The 22,797-nt window shown below is 41.7% G+C and overlaps 1 protein-coding gene across 13 annotated transcripts in view; it reads right to left on the bottom strand.

Moving 5' to 3' along the window:
* LDAH (lipid droplet associated hydrolase) overlaps positions 1-22,797 on the bottom strand; it is a 175,189-nt gene that overhangs the window by 12,047 nt on the left and 140,345 nt on the right. For 10 of the 13 annotated variants that reach the window (XM_073335905.2, XM_073335906.2, XM_073335907.2 and 7 more), the window contains one exon: positions 1,828-1,910. The exons of 1 other annotated variant lie outside the window; for it this stretch is intronic. In XM_073335905.2, coding sequence (XP_073192006.2) covers positions 1,828-1,910 — 83 coding nt within the window. Of the gene's footprint in view, positions 1-1,827; positions 1,911-9,805; positions 9,846-15,338; positions 15,458-22,797 lie in introns of those variants that run through there. 2 more of the 13 variants (XM_078852058.1, XM_073335903.2) reach the window with 2 other exon arrangements.

The following is a 22,797-nucleotide window of genomic DNA, read 5'->3' as shown; positions in this document are numbered from 1 at the left end:
ATAACGGCACTGTTGACTGTACGTGGAGATTTTTGGTTACCTAGCCCAACTAGCAGTATTTTATTTCCAGTGCTCAAAATATTAAAATGCATTTAGAAGCGCGCAGCAGAAAAGTGACACATAAAATCAAAATTTAACCTTAACCAACTGACAGAAAATACACATGGTTGGATTCTATGATGTGTCAAGTTCACCTTGCCCTGCTTACATTGCATGGCACAGGGTGAGCTACAGTAGCTGAAGATTTACACTGGAGAATCCCATCCTGTGGAGAGGCAATCTCTGCCACTGTCAAGTGCTGGAAACCACTCTTGCAGGTGCAGGGAGGGAGAGTGTGAAAAGCATGGGGAAGGGAGGAGGCGTGGCTGAGCGAGTCTTTGCCATTCCTGATTTCCCATTGGTATAAGGTCCCCTCAGTAGAGTAAGTGAAAGTTGCCCCTCTCTGGCCTTAACTTATACCAGAGCCAAGCAGCTGAAGATCAGGGAGTCACTATTGTCTCCCTGACCCCTCTGCACTGTGCCTGGGCTGTTTCAGGTGCAGTGGAAAATCAAGCCCACAGAATCTGATTCTGTACAATAAGTTTCCAGGCACTCTGAAGCCTACTGTGTCTGTGGAGTCAGCGTGAAGCACTGGAAACAGCTACAAACAAGGCTGAGAGCTCTTTTTATTCAGAATATCACCAGGTTCAATCATCATTGGATTTTGCAGTCTGTCACTATCCAATTTTTAAGTTCTCTGCCATTTTGATTTTACAAATTACACCTATGGGCAGAGGTGCTGGAACTAGGGGGCTGCTGCACCCCCTGGCTTGAAGTACTAATAACAACCCATATAGATTTGGTTTCTGCCTTCGGCACCCCCACTCTAAAAATTGTTCCAGCACCACTGCCTGAGGGACAGCAGGGCATGTATATATGCCATGCCAAGAGTTCAAGACCATTGTGATGTCAGAGGTAACTCAACCAATCATCACACTTACTCTGCAGCTTATTTGCATGGAAAAAATTCATTGGTTCTGTGAGGGAGACTGCTCAGATGGTGGATTACTTGGCCTAACTGCCCACACCCATGCACCAAACTGCAACCCACACAAATCAACATAAATCCTCCAGCACAATCCCTCAGACACAAATCAGCACAACCACCTATACTCACAAACACCACCACAACCAGTATACACAATAACCCAAATATGTAGCTCCTCACCACACACCCCTCGCTTTGTCACCCACACAAATCTACACAATTCTCCCAGCACAATGCAACTGACATACAAATCAACACAACCACTGACGCAACAACCCCAAACATCACTCTGAAGCCTAGAATGTCTCTTGAGTTACTGTGAAGTGACAAATACAGCTACAAGTATGTTTGAGAGCTCTTTTTGTTTAGCATATCACCAGGTTCAATCATCACTGGGATTTGTGGTCTGTTACTGTCCAATTTTTAAGTTCTCAGACATTTTCAGCTTTTTTACCCACAACTTTACGCATTACACCTATGCAATAGCATGGGTTTTCAGCTACTAGTCTAATAATAATAGTTGATCTTACGTAGAAAATATCACGGGCCAGATTCTGCTCTCAGATACAGTGGGGGTAAAGCCAGACTAATTAGAGTAAACAGGTCTGAGTCTTCTTTTACATTGGTGTACATCAGGAATAACCCCTCTGAAGTCAATGGAGTTACACTGGTGTAAAAGTGGTCTGAAATCAAAATCAGACCCAGTGGAATTCCTCTGGATTTACATTGGTGTAACTGAACGCAGAAGTTGTCCCCAAGTGATTAGGCATCTCACAAAACTCTGAAGATTAAATGGTTACCTTCTTTAAATTTTGTTTTATAGTTGTACTGTCTCTCTCCACAACCTTCATCATTTCTTGGCTTGCCATATATAGGACATTCGCTGAAGAAAAAGAAATGCACAGTAATGGAATTAGAAAGCAAATCTCTTACACTTACAGCAAGCTATGGGTGCAATCCTGCAAACAAATACTACCGGCTGTGCACTTATTATCCTGCGCAATCCACGGAAAGCAACACAGCTGATAGAAAGTGTTCGCAGGACTGGGCTTTGGGCCCTACAATATCATGCAACATATCAGATAATTTTCAGTGAAATTCACTTATCACTATTCAGATGACGCAGCCACTTTGCTACTGACTTTCTGAGAGGGCTACCTGACCCAAAGTACTAGTGAAGAAAAAGGTGCAATGTATTAATTAACTATTCTTATATTACTTGGTGTGACCTTTAGTATGCTCTTTGGGAATAATCAGAAGTAATGGATGGAATTCTCAGCACTCAAAGAGCATTTTTTTCTTTTTCAAAGCACTTTGCAAATACACAGAGTAATTTATTTTCTCAATACTCCTGTAGATTAGGTAATTCTGAGTTAATGTTAATTAATTATTAATTATTCTTATTCTATGGATTGTGATAGTGCCTAGAGGTTCCAATCACAGCCCAGGACCCCTTTGAGCTAGGTACTGAACAAACACAGACTCTAAATGGAGCTGCCTGGCTGTCAGAAGCAATCCTCACCAGAGGAGGGAATGGTCAGATATCCATGATGGCTAATACTGTGCTGGCTGCTGGTTTTTCAGGGAAGACTTCCTAAAAACAGGGTCCTGTCTGCTCAGTATGGACATAAAAGACCCCATGAAGCCCTCTGTGGATTTAGCATGGCGTACCTGGCCATGGCCCCTCCTCCCAACCATGTCTTCTTGGCTGCCACCCCCAGGCTGGTTGGTTGCTAGCAGTGCTTTGTGTATAGTCTGATCTGGCTCCAGTTGAAGTCCATGGGAGTTTTGCCATGAATTTGCAAGAGCACCAGAAGCCGCCTGTTGGGATTGGGATGAATGGGGCTGTATACATTAAAAAATTACTGACCACCAATGTGGAACTTGACAATCTTGCTAGCAATACCGCACGCAATTTCCTGTTCTCAGCTCAGCCCAACAGTGAGAGCAAAACTGAGTTAGGACAAGGACAGACATCTAAAACGTCTTCTGCCTGCAGCCTATTTAGAGTCTCCTGTCTCCCCTCTTCCCACCTTAGCCAATCCTCTCTCCCATCTCTGCTTTAGGAGGTGACAAATTGCTCACTGATGGGTTTTGTTGAGACATACTGGGTTGCTGTTGCGGTTCTTGCCTACAAGGTGTGTTTTTCCTCTTCAGGGAGCACAGAAACAACCTCTTGCACAACAAAAAGAAAAGAGTCAGGGGCTGCCCAATTCCCACTGAAATTCAGTGGGAGTTAGGAACCAAACTCCCTTAGGCGCCTGCAAAAATCCTAGCCATGGGCTGCAACTTTCATGTGCTACTGATGATTTTGGGTGCACAAAATGAGACACCTTTAGGGTTACCATATTTCAGGTTCCCAAAAAGAGGATACTGCTGGGGCAGGGGGTGCAGGTGGGGGAGCTGGAGGGATGTGTGTATGTACTGGGAGGGATATTTGGGGGTGCTGGAGGGGTGTGTGTACTGGGAGTGGGTTTGAGGGGTGCTGGAGGGATGTGTGTACTGGGAAGGATATTTCAGGGGCTGCTGCAGAGGTGAGAGAGTACTGGGAAGGGTATCATGGTGGTACTGAAGTGGGTACCTGCGGCCTCACTCTTGAGGTGGGGGGCAGTGTTCACTCCCTGTCACAGTGATAAGGTGGCTGGCGCAGACCTGGGGTGCAGTGTCAGCCGTCAGTCAGCGCCTCCCTGCCTCTCCCTCTCCCCAGGGCTGGGGGACAGGGCCTGAGTGGGCAGGATCTGGCAGCTGTGGCTGCAAGGAAGGAACCAATCATCTACAACTGCAGGAAAGGGACCAGTTGGAACATGGAGACAGCTCTTTCTGAGCTGCCAACATCTGCTTGCAAAAATTCCAGACACTGCCTCTTATCTGAAAAGTCCCCCCGGACAGAGGACCAAAAAAGAGGTCGTATCTGGGAAAACCAGGATGTGTTTAGACACATTGAGCACGACTTTCAGAAGTGCTGAGCACCTGCAGATTCGGTTGGCTCCCACTGGAGCGGTGGCTGCTCAGCACCTCTGAAAATCAGGCAGAAGGCACCCTCAGATCAGAGGCCATTTTTGAAAACACTGGCTTTAAAGTGCACTGAAAACTAGGAAATGTAGTAGAATTGATATGGGTACAAACCCCGAGCTGTGAGAATGTCCATATAGCACTAGGGCTACGCTACCGGCCTCTGGATAAAGAAAAAGAAACTGAGTGCACTGTGGTGAAGGATTACAAAGTGGCAGCAAAATCTAGCAAAATGGTAATGAAGGTGGAAGTCAACTATCCACATAAACGGGTTAAACAGCATAACAGGACAAAGTTTAGAAAAACAATTTCTTGCCACTTTAACACTAGACACTTTCAGTGACTGCTTGGAATAGCCAGTTCTAGAGCACACAAAAGGAGAGGTTATTCTTGATGTCTTAGGAAACACATAGGAGCTAATCAAGAAGTGAAAATGGCTGTGCCACTAAGTAACAGTGACCACAACATAATTAGCTCAAGATGTAAAAACAAAGAACAAGAGATTCTTTAAGTATATCAGCGGAATGAAGCCTGCAATAGACTTGGGAAGCCTGCGGGAGCATCAGGGCTAACGGGAACAAAGAAGGAAGATAAGGGCATTGCTGAGAAGCCAAATGATTTCTTTGCCTGGTCTTTATCAATTAGAATGTTGGGGAGATTCTTACTTCCAACGTGCTCTTTTCTGGTAATATGGATGAGATGCGCTCAGAGTCTGAGGTGCCAGAAAAATTACTGCTGAAGCAAACTGAACATTTAGAAAGCATGTCACCAGGCCCAGATGGTGTATCCAAGATTTCTGAAGGAGCTTAAAAAAGAAGTGGCTGAACTGCTAACAAAAAAATTGCAAGCTCATTAAACATAGCCATCCAGAGATTCAGAGACTAGCAAGTGTTGTATCTATATTTTAAAAAGACCCTGGGGTAAACCAGGGAATTATTGACTGGTAAGTCTTGCATCTGCACGGTAAATTGATTGACATAATAACTGAAAACTGAATAACAAAACACCTGGAAGGTGTCTAACTAACATGGAGTCTGAAAAGGAAAATCATGTTTTACTAATCTCTTATAATTCTTGAATGTGTCAATGAAGTAGTGGATAAAGGAGAACCAGCTGACATAATTTATTTAGACTTCCAAAAGGCTTTTGACAAAGTTCCACAGAAAAGGCTAATAAAGAAAATAAGTAGTAACAACATGAGAGGCAAAGTGTTGCCTGGATCAAAAACTGGCGACGAGACAGAAAACAAAGGGTAAGATTAAATGGCAAAAGGTTAACAGCAGTTGCCTCAAGGTTCCATACTAGGTCCTGTGTTTATAAATTTATTAATGACCTGGAAAGGGGACTGAGTAGTGAGAAGTAGCAATGTTTACAGATGACACAAAGTTATTTAGGTTAGTCTGGATCAGACAAAACCTAAACAAGTTAGGTGAATGGGCAACACAATGGCAAATGAAATTCAGTGTCAATAAATACAGTAATCCATGTGGGGAGGAAAATATTTACCTATTTGGACACCTTACAGGGTTCTAACTGAACAGTATCAGCTCAAAGAAGGCCTGGATGTCACTGTAGACAGTTCAATGAAAACATCTGCTCAGTGTACAGCTGCAGTTAAAAAAGCAAACGATGCTAGGTTGCCTAAGGAATGGGATGGTGAATAATACAGAGACTACTGAAATGTCTTTATATAAATCAATGGTGCAGCCTCATTTGGAATACTGTGTGCAGCATTGGTCACCCCATCTGCTATAGGATATTGCAGAACTAGGTGGATTCAGAGAAAGGTGGCGAGAATAATCTAAGACATAAAAAAAAATCACACAAAGAGAGACTGAGAAGATTGGGATTGTTCACTTAAATAAAGCGATAAAAGAGAGAGGATATGATACAAATCTATGAAATATGGTATAGAGAAGATAGACTGGGAACTTCTGTTTTCGCTGTCTCATAACAAGAACAAGAGGGCAGTCAGTGTAATTAAAAGGTGGAAAATTTAAAAAAAAAACACACTTTTTCCACACACAGTGTGATTAAACCTTAGAACTCAGTGCTACAGGAAGTTGTTGAGGCGAAGAACTTAACAAGATTCAAAATGGGATTGGACATTTATATGGAAAACATATAACCATTTTTTTGGTGCAAGGGATGTTAAACCTCATGCTTAAGGGCTTATCCTGGTCTCTAACTATTAGAGATCTGGAAGAGACCTCATATAGAGGGCAGATCACCCCACATCTGTATACTGAGGGGTTCTTACACCTTAATCTGAAACATCTGGCACTGGCCAATGTCAGAGACAGAAGGGTGGACAAGATGGGTCTCAGGTCTGATCTAATCTGGCAATTCCTAAATACAATGCTTTTGGAGTACACCGTGAAATTTACTCCTCTTCCTAATTATTATTTTATCAGGGCCAGTGGTGATATTTTAAAAAGCAACTTCTCCAGATTTTTATGTAAAAATCGAACTTGAAAATAACTCAAATGCTCAACCGAAAAGGAAAGGGTACAGAAAACATCCATGTACTGGGTGAATGACGAATATTCATCTTTTATTTAAAAACACCCCACCCCCACCCCTATCCCAACCCACCCCTCTCTACAAGGGACCAACCAAGTAAAAATGCCTGCAGCTTGTGCTTTCAAAGATACTGAATAGCCACAGCGCCCACTGATTTCAATAGGAACTGTAGGTGCTCAGCACTTATGAAAATCCGCCCCTTAATTTCTTGTGATAGTAAAAACTGATAACACCTTCCTACTGCTATTTCTCCGGTGACCAAAACAACAACAGAATACAAAGGTTTTTTTATATTTGTATAATTAATATTCTTTTTTGTAGTTTAAACGCAGTTTAAATGCAGTAGTGCAGGTATAAATATATACTGCAGCAATAAAATACATGCACAGCGCAGATGTACAACAGACACGGACATCTTTCATAACAGCTTACTACCCTGGAACAATCTAAGGCCTGATCCTGCAAAGACTTATGCATGCAAGCAGTCCCACTGAAGTGAACTTGTCCACACGTGGACATAAAATTAAGATGTGCTCATACAAAGGGAAGCATCGAAGCCTTAAAGAATGTTGTGAGCTAGATCATACTTCCATTAACGGGTTAAATCAAATGGAAAATCCCAACGTTTTAAAACAATGTACAGTCAATACTGCACTCTGTTTATTTATTAGATATTTATATTGTGAAGTGGCTAGCGAATGCATAACGTTGGGTGCACAGACATACTCTTTTATAGCAGGATCAGTGGCTTTCTCTCCCCTTTGCTGTTACAATACAACAAATTGGGCTCCTTCACAGTGATTAATTTTTTCAAAAACAAAATCATAAAGTTCAGGGAGAAATCTCTCTCTGCCACCGCTTCCTAGTTCTATACTCTGCTAACCTTGACATGTTGTCCTGTTTCCTTACTAGGAGAACGCTGAGCTTTGTTGTCAAAGAAAATTATTCAGAAGTATCCACTAAATTTTGTGCCCGACTTTAGGCCTGATTTTCAACAGGTTCTGAGACTATCCAGCTCTAACCAACGTCTATGGTAGCGGAGTGCTTGGCCCTTCTGAAAATCTAACTGCGAGTTGGACACCCAGAATCTGAGGCACACAAAATTAACAAACGCTTCTGAAATCTTCTGTCAAATTGGTCAGTGGGAGGCTCCCCACTGAGGTCATATGCTAGGTGCTTATTGTCACCCATTTTTGCAGGTAGGACGGTCTGAGACAAGAGCCAAATGACTTCTTCTGTCTGAAAATTTCTATGAAACTGCCTAGAATCATTATTAGAGTCCTGTAATCTGGAACAATACTTATTGTTTGTCTTGACTTCTGGTATGCTGTAAACAAGCACTTTGTAGTGTACCTCTCTTGTTCAAAGCAGGGCCCATATCATGTGGACATATGCACATGCTTAACTTTATGCACTGTGCGTAATTTCATAGAAATCAATGGGATTACTCACACTGTGCAAAGGTAAGCACGTGCATAAGTCTTTGCAGGATCGGAGCCTGGGGTAATCACCTGAAGTATGCCGCTAATTTAGGACTGTGTCCAAGTTACATCGGGGTTGTGACCTTAACACCCAACTTGCAGTTTGAAACCCTGAGCGAGCAGTGCCACTCAGAAATAAATTGCATGTCTCAGTTCAGGGAAATTTGGTTTATTAAAGGCAAACCAAAGTTAAAAAACAACATTTTTTTTTAAAAAACCCTTACATCTTTTAGTAGTGTGAAGGAATAATTATCTTTTAGATAAAGAGTTGGATGAGGAATCAAGAGGTCTGGATTATCTCCCCATCTCGGCCACAGAATGCCTATGTGGCCTCAGAGCGGTCACAAAATCCTTGCACCGCAGTTCCCGCATTTGTAAAAACCTGATAATAATACAGGGTTGCCTGACGGGGGTGATGTGAGAATTAATTAGTGAATGTTTGTAAAAAGCCTTGAAACAGTTGGAAGGAAAACATTATATAAGCACAGATTACCGTCAATTAGGATTTATAAAAGATAATTTAAAAAACAGTAATAAAGTTTGTGAACTTGACCACGTCCCTTTAAAAATTTCCACTACTGCCTCACATATGGCATGTTACAGAGACCAAGTACAAGCGGACTGAAAGTAAACAGCTGTCCTGAATACTAAAAAGCCCTGCAATAGCAGGTCTAAGGGCCAAATTTGCAAGTGCTCAACAGCACCCAAAGTCAGGGCTCATCTACATGGAAAAGTTGCATTGGTTTAACTTAAAGTGCAATTTTAAATGGATTTAGTGAAACTGGTGCAAATAGACTGTGTGGATACTGTTAGACCCTGCTTCCTGCATATCCTTATACATGTGCTTAACTCCGCTGTCATTAGAAGCCTTAGGACCGCTCACAGTCGTTACATTAAGAACTTGTGTGTTTTCAAGATCAGGGCCTCATTTTGGTTTAATTCAGGATTAGTTTGGTTTATCTTAAATCAATTAGAAATTGGTGTAAGTTGAACTGAAATAAGCCACTTTTACTCTGAAATAAAAGTGTCTACACAGGGGTTTCACCAGCGTAACTCAACTGGTTAAAAAATAGATGTAAGTTTAACTGGCGCAACTTTCTCATGTGGACAAGGTCTCAGCTGAGATTTAGGGACCTAAACAAAGTACCAAAATACTCAGCAGCTCCCGTTGTGGCACCTGTATGATCAGATTTTCAGAACAAGATCAACATGAAACATACCAGGCTCTTTCGAAACTCTGACCACTTATTTTGGTGCCTAAATGGGAGGTAAGCTCTTTTGAAATTGATGCCCTTGGTCTCTTATGTATTTTACAGACATTAAAGAGGGGTGCACTGTAAAATTAAAAAACACACTTATGTCTGACATTTGCTTTACCTACGCTTGTTATAAGTAACATCCAACAGTGCTAAAAAAGAAAAAAGATAGCAATCCCTCCGACATCCTCCCCCAAACTATATTTCTACTTGTCCAGTTTGTTTATTTTGTGTACATGACAGTGATTTGTGCACAGCCAGCTTCACTGTTTCCTCTGCATAATCGGTTAGGCCATGATCCTACAAAAATGTGCGCACACGTTTGTCTTGACACACTGTAAGTAGTCCGGCTTCAATGAGACAACTCACAGAATATAAAGTTAAGAATACATCAGTCTTTGCAGGATCAGGACCTCTGTCAATTTCCTCTGATTATGTGGGTTTTTCACATAGCAATCAGAGCGAAAAACATTTTTAAAAACAGGACAACGTAGTTATAAACTCACAGAAATTGGCAGGAGTGATCAGAAACAGCTGTAGCAGTACCTGAAACAATTTTTAATATATTTTATTAAATTGATTACTTTGCCACAGTTGTTGGTGTCCCTTTATATTCAGAACCAAAACTTTAGGTTTTAATTACCCCCCCCCCCACAAAGCTAATAATAAAGTTATCATTAAAAATTACATTTCACTTTTAAAACGTAAAGCCATTTTGAACTGGTAAATCCTGTCTATTTTCTTAAAAAAAAAAAAGTTTGATGTACATAAAGGATATACATATCATACTGCAAAGGTGAAGTGGAAGGAGTGAAAATGGAAGTCCTTCGTTTATTCACAGGTCAGGTATAGTGCAGTTAACTGCAATGCAAGTTTCTCCACATGATCCTGCCAATGACCTTTCTCCTGACCTGGAAGGATCACTCTCTCTCCATGAATTAGAGGTGATTAAGCATCAGTGTCAATTTAGTCTCAGGCCTTTGCTAATCAAAGACGGCTAACTGTGCCAAAATGTGTCTGATTTATTCATGGTGGTTTTGTGACAGAAGAACACTGATTAGACTCAAATCAAGGACCCAGAAAAGACTGCTTTATATCATTGGTAGTTCTTTAACCCAAAGTGTCACAGCAAGGGCTTAATATCCATCGGCTAAATTAATAGTTTTCACCAACCACAGTGACTGAAATCAATCAAGCTTTTCAGTCTTTTGGGCTATTTAATGCTGATTCAATTAACCAATTGTCAGATGAATATCTGTATCTACTGAGCTGTAACTATTGAGCTGAAATTCAAACTCCCCTCATTTATCCCAATATACAGTAAGGCAAGTAAAGTACAAAATAAAAGATTTCCCCTGCTTTGATGGCACGAGAAGTCCAGTAGCCTTATTTATTTCTCAGGTTTAAGAGCCAGATCCTCTGCTGGTATATCTGTAGTGCAGCTCTATAGTAGTCAATGGAGCTACACTGAAGATATTGCCCTAAAACTTTAAAACCTGTACTAGTTTTCAGCCAGGACACATGATTTAGGGGTCTCGAACACATGACTTATGAGGAGAGGCTGAGGGCACTGGGATTGTTTAGTCTGAGGAAGAGAAGAATGAGGGAGGGGTTGATAGCTGCTTTCAACTACCTGAGAGGTGGTTCCAAAGAGGATGGTTCTAGACTATTCTCAGTGGTAGAAGAGGACAGGACAAGGAGTAATGGTCTCAAGTTGCAGTGGGGGAGGTTTAGGTTGGATATTAGGAAAAACTTTTTCACTAGGAGGGTGGTGAAACACTGGAATGCGTTACCTAGGGAGGTGGTGGAATCTCCTTCCTTAGAATTTTTTAAGGTCACGCTTGACAAAGCCCTGGCTGGGATGATTTAATTGGGGATTGGTCCTGCTTTGAGCAGGGGGTTGGACTAGATGACCTCCTAAGGTCCCTTCCAACCCTGATATTCTATGATCCTATGATTCTATGCTACTCAGCTCGGCTAAGTTTACATGTGACATATCTGACATCAGGAATCATAACATTCAAAAACCGGTCGGAGAACACTTCACCCTCTCTAACCACTCAGTAAAAGACTTAAGGGTGGCAATTTTGCAACAGAAAAGCTTCAAAAACAGACTCCAGCGAGAAACTGCTGAGCTTGAATTAATATGCAAACTAGATACCATTAACTTGGGTTTGAACAGAGACTGGGAGTAGCTGGGTCATTACACATATTGAATCTATTTCCCTAAGTTAAGTATCCTCACACCTTCTCGTCAACTGTCTAAATGGACCATCTTGATTATCACTACAAAAGTTTTTTTCTCCTGCTGATAATAGCTCATCTTAATTAATTAGCCTCTTACAGTTTGTATGGTAACTTCCACCTTCTCTGTATGAGTATATATATCTTCTTACTATGTGTTCCATTCTATGCATCCAATGAAGTGGGCTGTAGTCCACGAAAGCTTATGCTCTAATAAATTTGTTAGTCTCTAAGGTGCCACAAATACTCTTGTTCTTTAAGCAATTTAGTGATTTCCTTTGACTTCACTTCCATAGTTTGAACAGAATGTGCGTGTTTTCTTGAAATCCCCTAGCTTTTTGCTTGATGACTGAATGTTGCAATCTGTAAATACCACTAGGTTGCTGATTTGCAACAGGAAAATTGTATTAGCAAGAATAGTTAATTGCAAACTCCAGTTGGAAATTGAAGAGCCACATTGTGTTACTTGTGGTGATGGATGGCAAGTTGGAATCATGTCTGTTGAGAAAAAACAAGTCTAAACAAATGTGGTCTAGCCACGTCAAACCAATTTATGAATACAAAAGTGCAACTTGGTTACATTTTGAGATGGACGTGAGCCCTGAATTAGGTAAAAAACAATAGCACTTTGAGATGCCATGACTTTAGCTCTTGTCCCCATTGTCTAAGCACTTAGCAACGTAAATAAAGTAATGTAAAAACAATACTGCGTTCTCTTAGTTTCCCAAGCATCTGGGCTCTTCTGTAACATAAAAACTACAAAGCAATACAAAACTACAAAAAAATACAAAGCAATGCCACACTAGTGGAACAATAGAGAAGATCCAAAGAAAAACTGTTTTCCACTTTTTTGACCAAGCAATTAAGGAAATAAACATGAAGACTCCTTTTCCAACAAAAAATGAACGGCCATGAAGACAGCCCTGGCCTTCTTCATGGCCATTTGTTCTTCAGGCTACAGCAAATGTGGGAATACACAGAGCTACCCATGCTCTAGAGAGCACTTAATTCCCCTCATGCTTGTTGGCTCTGCTCAGACTATCCTCCCGCCTACATGACTGACTGAGCCTATAAATTCTGCTCATTAAAGATGTCTCAAAGTTATGTTATAAGTCAGTAATGAGGGAGAATAAAGCAACTTTGATAGGCAATTTACTGGTGCCTGGGAAGCAAACGCTGCTCACAAATCTGGAGGTGTCTCAGAAAGAAGGCTTGAGGAAAGGCCTAATCTGCTCAGCCACTCTTGTTGGAAGTTCCTTAGTTTGATCTTCTGCTTGTACTAACCAATAGCAAGAGTGAGGGGACAGCCCACACTATGCCTGAAAGTTTTTTTGTTTTTAATGTGGCACATGCAATCTTTGGATCCAATTGTGTGTGTGAGCTCCCGGCTGCATTTGGCAGGAGCCGGGTAAGGGCGTACAAGAAGGAGCATCAGGGAAAATGTTGTCAGACTCAGACAAACTTCCTCCTCAGGGTGCGTGTGGCAGCACTCCCCCCACAGCAGCGGTTCTACCACCCACACAAGGGCCAGATCCACAGGGCAAGGGGCCACCGCCCTCCCCCCACCATGCTCCTTGCTGGGAGGCTAGTGCCACTGCTCGCCAGACAGGTTCAGACACACTACGTGTGCAGAGGAGCAGAGGTGAGGGAAGGCTTCTTGCGCCACTTCATCCCCGACCCTTCTCATTTACACACCTGCCCAAGCCAGGCACAATCCAACCCATGGAAATTGGCACACAGAGCTCTTGCTCCCTGTGCTATACTCTCCAGTCTTTCGTCTGCTCCATGACATGGTGTCTTTGCATTGGGTATTTTGACACAATATCATATGGCAACCTCCTGTCAGATTGCTGCCTACTATCACTCCCAGTCACTTCTGGCACTCCTGCTTTCCAGATACCCGCCTCCTTCCACTAAGTATATGTGTTTAGGCTTTTTTTCCCTCTTCCACAGATGTACTTTATTAGCTTGCATTTTTCCAGGCTGAATCGTATTTCATTGTTTGCTGCCTGCATTTCCAGCCTTTTCTATTACGTCACTGTCCTCACTGGCATTTGCAGTGCCTTCCCTTTCAGTATCATCTCTACTTCTGGATAACGATCTGAAATACCACCAGGCCTTAGCAGAGCTTCCTTCACTCTAGTGATCATCTGCCAACCCATTTCCAACACAAAACAAGGGGACGTTCAATGACATTAAACGGTGGAAAATTCAAAACCAATCAAAGGAAATATTTTTCACACAATGTGTGATTAAACTGTAGAACTCGTTGCCACAGGAAGTTGTTGAGGCCAAGAATTTAACAAGCTTCAAAAAGGATTGGATGTTTCTATGGATATCAAGAACATCCAGTGATATCGTAATTAACGGCAACAACAATTTTGGAAGGGATATTAAAACTGGTGCTTCAGGGCGCAAGCCAGTCTCTAACTATTAGGGTATGTCTATACAGGGAGCGTCTCAGAGCCTGGTTCAACAGATGTGGGCTTGCGAAGCGCTGAAGACAGCTGTGTAGACGCTACAGCTCGGGCCACTCAGGGTCTGAAGCCCACCTCTGGCTTCAGAGTCCCAGCTCCAGCCCAAATATCTACACAGCTATTTTTAGCACCATAGTGTGAGTCCAAGTCTGCCGACCCAGGCTCCAAGGCTCGCCACTGCGGGCTATGTAGACAAACCCTTTGAGATCTATGCTGAGGGGAGGATTATCCCACACCTGCCTTCCATGGCCTTCTTGCAGCTTCCTCAGATGCACCTGGCCTTTGCTAAAGGCAAGATACTCGACTAGATGGACCCTTGGTCTGATCCAGTCTGACAATTTCCCTGTTCCTAGCAACTCAATGCTGTACCAGTCAGCATGAGAAATTTACATTCATCCATGACCAACCCACTCTGAACTAATTTGTCAGCAATATCTTGTGAGGCATTGTATGTTCCACCAACCTAGACAAAATGAGAGTCCCCGTCTTTCCTGGGCCAGTCTATGGAGTTACAAGAGACCCAACTTGGGTGGTGGGGGGGGAAATAATATAATTTCTATCCCACCAGGTAAAGATTTACAAGAGTGGCTAGACCTAGTTTTCTGGGTCTAAACCTATTGGGTCAATATGATCACTTCTTGATGTTTAGCAGCTGTTCTCTGCAGCTTAGCACAGTTTGTACATCGCTTAGCACAATGGGGTCCTGGCCCATAACTGGGGCTCCCAGGCACTACAGTAATAGATGTATGGTATCACCTTAGAGACAGATAGTGATCAGTACTGACTGAACGGCCTTCTGCAGAAGCCAGTAGGAACTAGGGAGAGGGAAAGGGCTGACATGAAGTGGAGGATAATTGATTGTGTATGGTGGGAGGAGCTCCTTCATTCATATGTATTATTTTTTGTATTAAAGTAGTGTACAAGGGCACCAATCAAGATCAGGGCCCCATAGTCCTAGGTGCTGGCAGTACTATGAACATGGAAGTCTGCAATGATACATTCTTATTCAAGTCTAATGTCATAAAGGGGATGCCCGCAGAGCCCTCTCAAAAGTTCTTAGCCTCCCTTACTAAGGTTGACTGACCACGTGATCATTTCATAATACCAGATTGTTGCAAACTCTACAAGAAATATGTTTCAATAACTAAGTTCTTGAAAGTGTACTTCCCAACATCTGGCATATTTAAAGGTAGAATGAACAATATGCTAGAAAATGTACAAAAGTGGAAAATCCTGCAATGGCTTGGAGATGGACTGGGTCTTATTGTAATTATGAATTCTTTGTATTCAGAGTGTGTGCAGAGGCACCAACCAGGATTCTGGCCCCACTGTGCTAAATCCAATCTCTGCCCCAAAGAGTTTACAGTTTGTCTCTGGATTCCATAACTGTGTAACACCAAGTTGCTCATAAGCACTGGATTGTTGGCCACACTTTCCCTGAGAAAGAAAAAAAAAGATTAGAGTCCGAAGTATGAAAATTATTTCCAAAGGGGTGGAAACAAAAGACCCCTCACTCATTTGTACTTTGCAGCTTATCTGCATATTACCGTTTGCCTGTCTCTTAAACGTCCTCTCACTACTGAGACAGTATTAGCCAAATTACAATGTAATTAATCAAATTTAGGTTGAGTTTCCATGTCAAATTGAAATGACCTGCAAGGAGTAGATTTAGCCTTTGAAAATATGTTTTCCTCGGGGAATGTACTACCATCTGGTCACATTTTTTCCTGGTAAGTTGCCCATCTTATTGTAAGGTTCTTCAGAGGAGTGTAACACTAGTTTCCTTTCCAGTTTATCCTTTGCTCCCAAGGAAGCAATCTCTGTCATTCCTTAGAAAAGCTCAGAACACAGTGGTAAGAAATAATAATACCAAACAGCAGTGTAATTTCCTAAGGGGAAAACATATTTTCTATCTGTAATTATTGCCAACAGCAATCTTGGAAATTTTGTATAATTTACTGTTTAAAGCATCAAACAGAAGGAACTGTTTAGTACCAGGGATGACTGAAGTAGGAATGTGAGAAAAAAATAAAAGTAAAAACAAAATGTTGATGTTTGGAGATTTACATGATGTAAACGTTTGTTTTGGCTTCCTTGCTGGTTTACACATGGGTCTCAAATGAAACCAGTTTAATTAGTGCAGAATAATAATAATAATAACCCCCCCAACCCACATAATAACTGCATTTAATATAAACGTCTTCTCCAATCTGCTCGATATTAAAGTTACAGCAAGACCACAACTGTACCCGAAAGTTAGCCAGGAGCACTCGAAAAAAGCACAGCAGGGCTGAAGGCAACAACAAACAAAACATTATTCAACAACTATATCCAGGTGCTTTAACAAACAATGGATGCCTTGTCAGGGAGTGAGAAAAAAATTCATTTGCTTTGTGCATTGTGGCATGCACCGCCTATGTGGGGTGTGTGACGGAAATTGAAATATCTCTGCTCTTATGCCTACTCTGAGTTACTTGGATTCAACTCCCATTGACTTCAACTGATGGAGAGATCTGAGTCTTAACCAATCAAACTCACCTCCAGTTCAAACTCTCGCATACTCTGCAAGATGGCCCTGATGATGGAAATTCTGGTAGAGGGTACAGGTTTTAATAGTGGAAAGTAACTACAACCTCACTTTCTGTGTAGGAAGGACACAGAAAGGACCTCAAAAGGATGTAGGGCTGGCTACAAAGTAGGATGGGCAGAGTGTGTTCTAATTTAGCAGCTCCATGCAGAGGCTCCTGCCAGCACTCTGATGGGAATCAAGGCCCCATTCTAGCCAACTATTTCAGCATGTGAGTAGCTCTATTGAAGTTAATCTCAATGCTTTTGTGGATCAGGGCCTAAAGTTGATCCTTCCTCATGATGAACCATGATGGAGGGCAGCACTTGGACCACCATTTGCTTTCAAAGGAGGTGAATTCCCACTCAGGCACAGTGGATTTAATTAGCATGGGAAAGTGAACCTATACCTCCCTGAGTCAGCTTGGGCTGATTTCACTCCCATGTTCTGTAGCGTTGAACCCCCACCCCCGATTGCCTTACATACAACACAATTCTAGTGACAGCTTGGTACTGCTGTCTTCAAATACCTGTTCACCTGATCATTAGCAATTAGCAATAACTGAAATCACCCTTCCAAAACTATACTCATGACATATGGCAAGGCTGGCTTAAATACTCTTTTAACGTGTCACTAGAGGTACATCTAGACTAGAATCTGGGGACCTGTTGCAATTAACCAGTATTTAACTCGAGTAAGGTAGCGCCTTTATAAATGCTCATCTAGATACTCCCACAAATGTTTACTCCAGGACACAGGCCTTTGTGGTTTACCCCTGAGTGTTGTTAGCTTTGTTGGAACCATTTTACCCTAAAATAAGCGGTACATGTTTGTGCCCTGGAGAAAACATTTGTGGAGTGTCTAATGTCAAAGCCGTTACCTAAAGCTGTTACAAAGCCATTATCTAAATCAAGTTAATTGCCAATTAATTATCTCAAGTTACAACATGACCACAAATTCTATTCTAGACGTACCCTCGTGGAACTGAGAGAGAGGCACAGGAAAAGGCCTGTTCCAAAGCCTGTTGAAATCAATGCGAGTTTCTCCACTGAATTCAGTGGGCTTTGGGTCAGGTTCAAAATGAACAAAGCCCCACTATGCAGATGACTGTCACTACTGCTACTGTCTAACATACAAAGTGACCACAGCTGCTAGCATTTAACCAGCAGATACCTATTTTCAACAACACCGCCATGCTGCAGGTTTTTCTTCTCCCACTTCCAGTCTGTTAGCAATGTATCGCCCGACTCATCACAAGTTTGTCAAATTAACTCAGCTCCCAGGGATGACACCCAAGCAAGGGTGAATACACAAACCCCCAAACAAATCCCAAACTGTGCTGTGTACTTCTTGGACATTATCAACAGGCCCATTCTCAAAACATTCAAGACCTATGAGTAATATTTATGATGGGAATAAAACTGACAGTATTTATATATATATATATATATATATATATATATATATATATGCACAGGACATCTGTTGGAAAATAAAAGCTTTTACAAGTAATAAAATGCCCTTGTTAAACTTTTATCTCTCTTTCTTTTGGAAGTGGGGTACATTTAGAAAGCAGAGTGACTTAAAAAAATAAATAGGACTGTAAATATATAAAAGTCATTCACCTTCCTCCAATAATTTAATATGAGCATCCTATTCCTAAATTGGGGAAACTTTAGTTCACTCACAGAGAGAATAAAGCAGATGTGGGATTTTTCCGTCCGTGTTTAAGTGCTGTCTTGGGAAGGTGAGTTGTCTGACAACATTAAGCAAACATTTTAGTCAGGCATCGCACAGGAAAATAAACAGTAGCAGAGGAAGCATGAAAATATGAAAGGCTGTTATTCTTTGGCCCCTTTTCCTGGAAGGCAGGTGATAAAATATTACCGTATTTCCACAGGTAAGGAAACACTCTCTTAAGTGCCTCGCAAAAATACATATTACAATAATAATTTAAAACGTCATGCCGTATGAGACTCAGCTGTGGTAAGCACAGAAGGGCTGGTGGAAGCTCTGTGACTGCAGGAGCAAAGGAGAATAGGATTTGCCATTCTGGGTGAGCCCAGTGGACCACCTAGTCCAGTGTCCTGTCTCTTGACAGTATTCGGTAGCAGCAGATTTAGGGGAAAAGTTTAAGACACCTTGCAGTAGGCAGGTATGGAATAACCTGCTCCTAAGGAAAGTTCTTTCCTAACTCCCATTAGTCAGAAGGTAAGAAGAGAGGGAGATCAGATGCTGTGCCACTCTGAGACTTTCCTGTCCCATTTGTCTAGCATCAGCTCCAACACTACAGTAAGATCTGTGGCATGCAGAGTACATGTAGTTATATACAGAAGCAAAAGGCAGGCTGCGTCCACACTGTGGTGTGTGCTACACACAGCAGTGAAAGACTGGCAGGTCCCCACTGCCAGAGCCTTTCCCTAATTGCCTCCCCTCTACCAGGGCCTTTCCCTACGCTAGCTGGATGTGCAGTGTCTGTACTCTACACACCATCGTAAGTGTAGACCTGCCCTTAGAGAAGCCTGAGGGTTGCCACGGTGGCTAGCACTTGTGTGAGTGCACTAGGATGGAAGGGAAAGAGGGAGGAGACCTCTCTCCATGGCCACACTGGTTCCTACTGTACAGCTGTAATAATCTGGTTCATGCTATACAGATGTAACTTTCTAATCATGCAGGCAAGATGCTGATTTCACTGACTTGACTTGCAACTAAACTTTACCTTTAAAATTCAGAATCTCTGGCTATCAAGGCAAATGCAAATTTTGGAAAGGTTTCTCCATTATAATACTGGAATGGGTTATTTAAGGCTTACAGTATTATCCGAAGAAACTGCCCTGCTGTGTGACCTTGGGTGACTCACTGTACTTCTCTGTGCTTCTGATTCCCCTCCTTATTCTTTGTCTTGTCTGTTTGTGGCCAGGATGGTTTCTTATTATGTGTCTGTACAGAGCCTAGCACAATCAGACCTTGATCGTGATCGGGGCTCTAGGCCCTAATGTAATGAATAATAACACCATCACCACCATCATCACAGGAAAACTATTTCCTTGAATCAAGGTGAAAGGCATTAGCAGAACACTGCAGGCAACACCCTTGTAACTGTACAGAGGATTTTAGTTTCCAGACTGTTACGGGCAGATCAGTGCACTTCAGTGTAGCGGTGCCCATTTACAAGCTAATGATTTTGCCCGTAACCTTTTAGGAGTTAAGACTGTCATTTCAATGCAAGCAAATATATTCTGTAAATGCTACTGTCTTCATTTTAAAGCAAAGGTAAAGCTTAAAAGTAATATAATTTAGGTGCCTAATTTTAGGTTCCTGAGTCTGAAAACTGTCATTGAGAATTGAAGGGGAAAGTATTTGTATTTCATCACGTAAAATGACAGACTTGTAAATGATCGGCCTAATATACTTTCTAAAACATTTAAAATTAATAAAAGGTCTGGGGAAGGTGGGTGTTAAATCGTTTTGAATAGTTTTCACAATGCTCTTGTGTGGTAGGCTGAACTGGATGCTGTCATACAATTAGCACTTCTGTAATGTTTTAATTTCAAAGTGCTCCAACATTACCAGCAAGGAAGCTTCCCATTTTATATATAAGGAAACTGAGGCAGAGAGGGGAAATGACTCCTTCAGATAAGACAGCAAGTCAGTGGCAAAGCTGCAGTTAGAACCCAGGATCCTGACAGCTAATCCTCTCTAACCACTAAATGTTCTGCTTCCCTAACTGGCAGTGAAGGTAAAGCTTTCCTGAATAATCACAACATGTTGTTTTCTGCTGAATGCAACAAAATGAACCATCTGTAGATAATATGCCAGTATTTAATGTCTCTTGGTCTTAAAGAGAGAGATGGATCAAAAACAAAACCTGGGATCTGAACATTCCCAAACTTTCCCAGATCCAGACTCAAACGTCCCAATTGCCCCCGGGGTAAAATTCTCAAAACGACCTAATTGCCTAACTACCTCCAAGTGCCTAAGGGTATGGCTACACTGGAAACTTCAAAGTGCTGTCACAGGAGCGCTCCTGCGGGAGCGCTTTGAAGTGCGAGCGTGGTCGTGCTTGAGCGCTGGGAGAGAGCTCTCCCAGCGCTCCTGGTCATCCACCTCCACGAGGGGATGAGCTCCGAGCGCTGGGAGCGCGGCTCCCAGGGCTTGGATACTGTCTACACTAGCGCTTTAAAGCGCACTGACGTGCTGCACTCAGGGGGGTGATTTTTCACCCCCCCTCAGCCAGCAAGTTAGAGCGCTATAAAATATAAGTGTAGCCAAGCCCTACGACACTTTTGACAAATTTTACCTTCTAATGAGCCAAACCCAAATCCTGGATCCAGAAAGCTCCAAACTTCAGAGAAGTTTTGATTTGGATCTAAATTCTGTGGCTCAACATATTTCGATGTCATTTTATATCCTCTCACAGCCCTCTAGAATATAGTGAAAGGAGGATTATTGTCCTCACTCTTCATTTTTATGATGTTTTAAAATAATTTCAAATGCTGTTTTCCCAGTTATGATTTTTTCACTCCTCCCCATCCTTTCCAAACCCCATAAAGCAAACTATCCCCTCCCCAGATTTTAGCTACTCCCCTGGCCTGTAAACAGGTTAAACAAACAGGGAGATTCCTCAAGAGAAGTCACAGGTTCAAGATCACAAAGGATGACCGGGCATATGGGCCATTTGGAGGTTTTTCTTCCTATTGTGCTTATCTGTATCTTTGCTGTCATCCAGACGTTAACCTCTGACCTACAAGCCTGCCTCTCTAAAAAGCCTTGCAGTGTTTACCCATTATGTAATGTCTGTGCTTTTGTGGAAATTTTACAGAAACAAATGGAGGAAGTTTGCCAGTCAAACTAGTGGACAATAAATCCTGTCCCATGTAGATAGACTGGTTTACTGTCACCATAAACCCCATACTTCCATGTCACAGAAGAAATGATTTCAGATTTCAAAACATTAAAGTGACATAAATGTTCCAGTACTGAAGAACAAGGCAAGTTTTATATTATCATTATTTTTATTAGATAGGAGAATTTACAAATTAATTTTTACTTGCTAACCTAATGATTGTCTATGTTTCAGATAATGGCAAGGCCAATAAAGTCCCATACTTAGTACTGTAACATTTTTTCTGTCTCTTCATTAGTGCAGGTCTGAAACACTTGGTTTCAAATCCTAAAATGAGTTTGCAGTTTATAACATTTTCACTTCAAATGCCTTTCCTCAAAAATACTTCATTGTAAGTCGCTGATTATTTGGAGTCAGTCTTTAGCAAACTGCTTTCAGGATTGTAGATTGCATCTTTATAGGTACATTATTTTGTTATCTTGTTCTCCCACCCTCCCTCTGCCCATTTGTCTGTTTGTCCTCTTGCTGCCTCCTGTCTGCACGTACATTGTAAGCGCCCTGGGGCAGGGACTATCGTTTTGTTATCCCTATTTGTCAGTACAATGCCTAACACAATGGGGTCCTGATCTTTGAGTGGGGTTCCTAAATAATAAATAGTAACAACAACAGCAACAACATGTTGTTTTAGATCACATGTAGAAGCAAATACATTTTCAATCAGTAGTGGAGTGGGCAAAAAGAAACGCAATCTTCCTGTCTTCATATACTCCTCTTTTTGGTTGACTCTCCTCATTAAGGACCTCTTTCTGCTCCCTCTGAAAGGAGATTTACTCTTGACGTTAGTGAAAACAGGATCGGAACTCAAAGTCTTGTTATAATTAAGTTTTATAAATCTCATTTCCTTTCAGCGGAGAGAAAACACATTGTTGTGACTAAGCTTTGGATGTGGTAACAAATCCCTGGCAGGTTAGTTTGTTTTAATGGACACATTACTTTTAAGGAAACTTTTACCATTTTTTCTTGCCCTTAATCATAGCTTTTATTGCAATTGCAGTAATTCAACAGATGTATGTGCCAAAGGTAATATGTGTATTTTTAATGAGTCGACACAAACTTCCTGGAGAGGAGAAACAAATTCATTTTCAGAACATTTTTGAATCATATTTAATAGCTATTAAAAGGACAGGGGAGTTGATCAGAACAACATTTATGACAGTTTCATATGCTACACTAGTTTACAGATGAGTAGTTACATACAACAGGATTTAAATAGGCCAGATTGCTGAGCTAAATATTTTTTTGCTGAACTGATGACCAAGCTATGGTCCTTTTTTCTTTCCTGCTTGTGAACCTACAAAAAAGACC

Source organism: Lepidochelys kempii, chromosome 3 (assembly GCF_965140285.1).
Source record: "Lepidochelys kempii isolate rLepKem1 chromosome 3, rLepKem1.hap1, whole genome shotgun sequence".
NCBI classification, from domain to species: Eukaryota; Metazoa; Chordata; order Testudines; family Cheloniidae; genus Lepidochelys; species Lepidochelys kempii.
The sequence above is the reverse complement of the archived record's forward strand: the minus strand, read 5'-3'. Positions and strand labels throughout refer to the sequence as shown.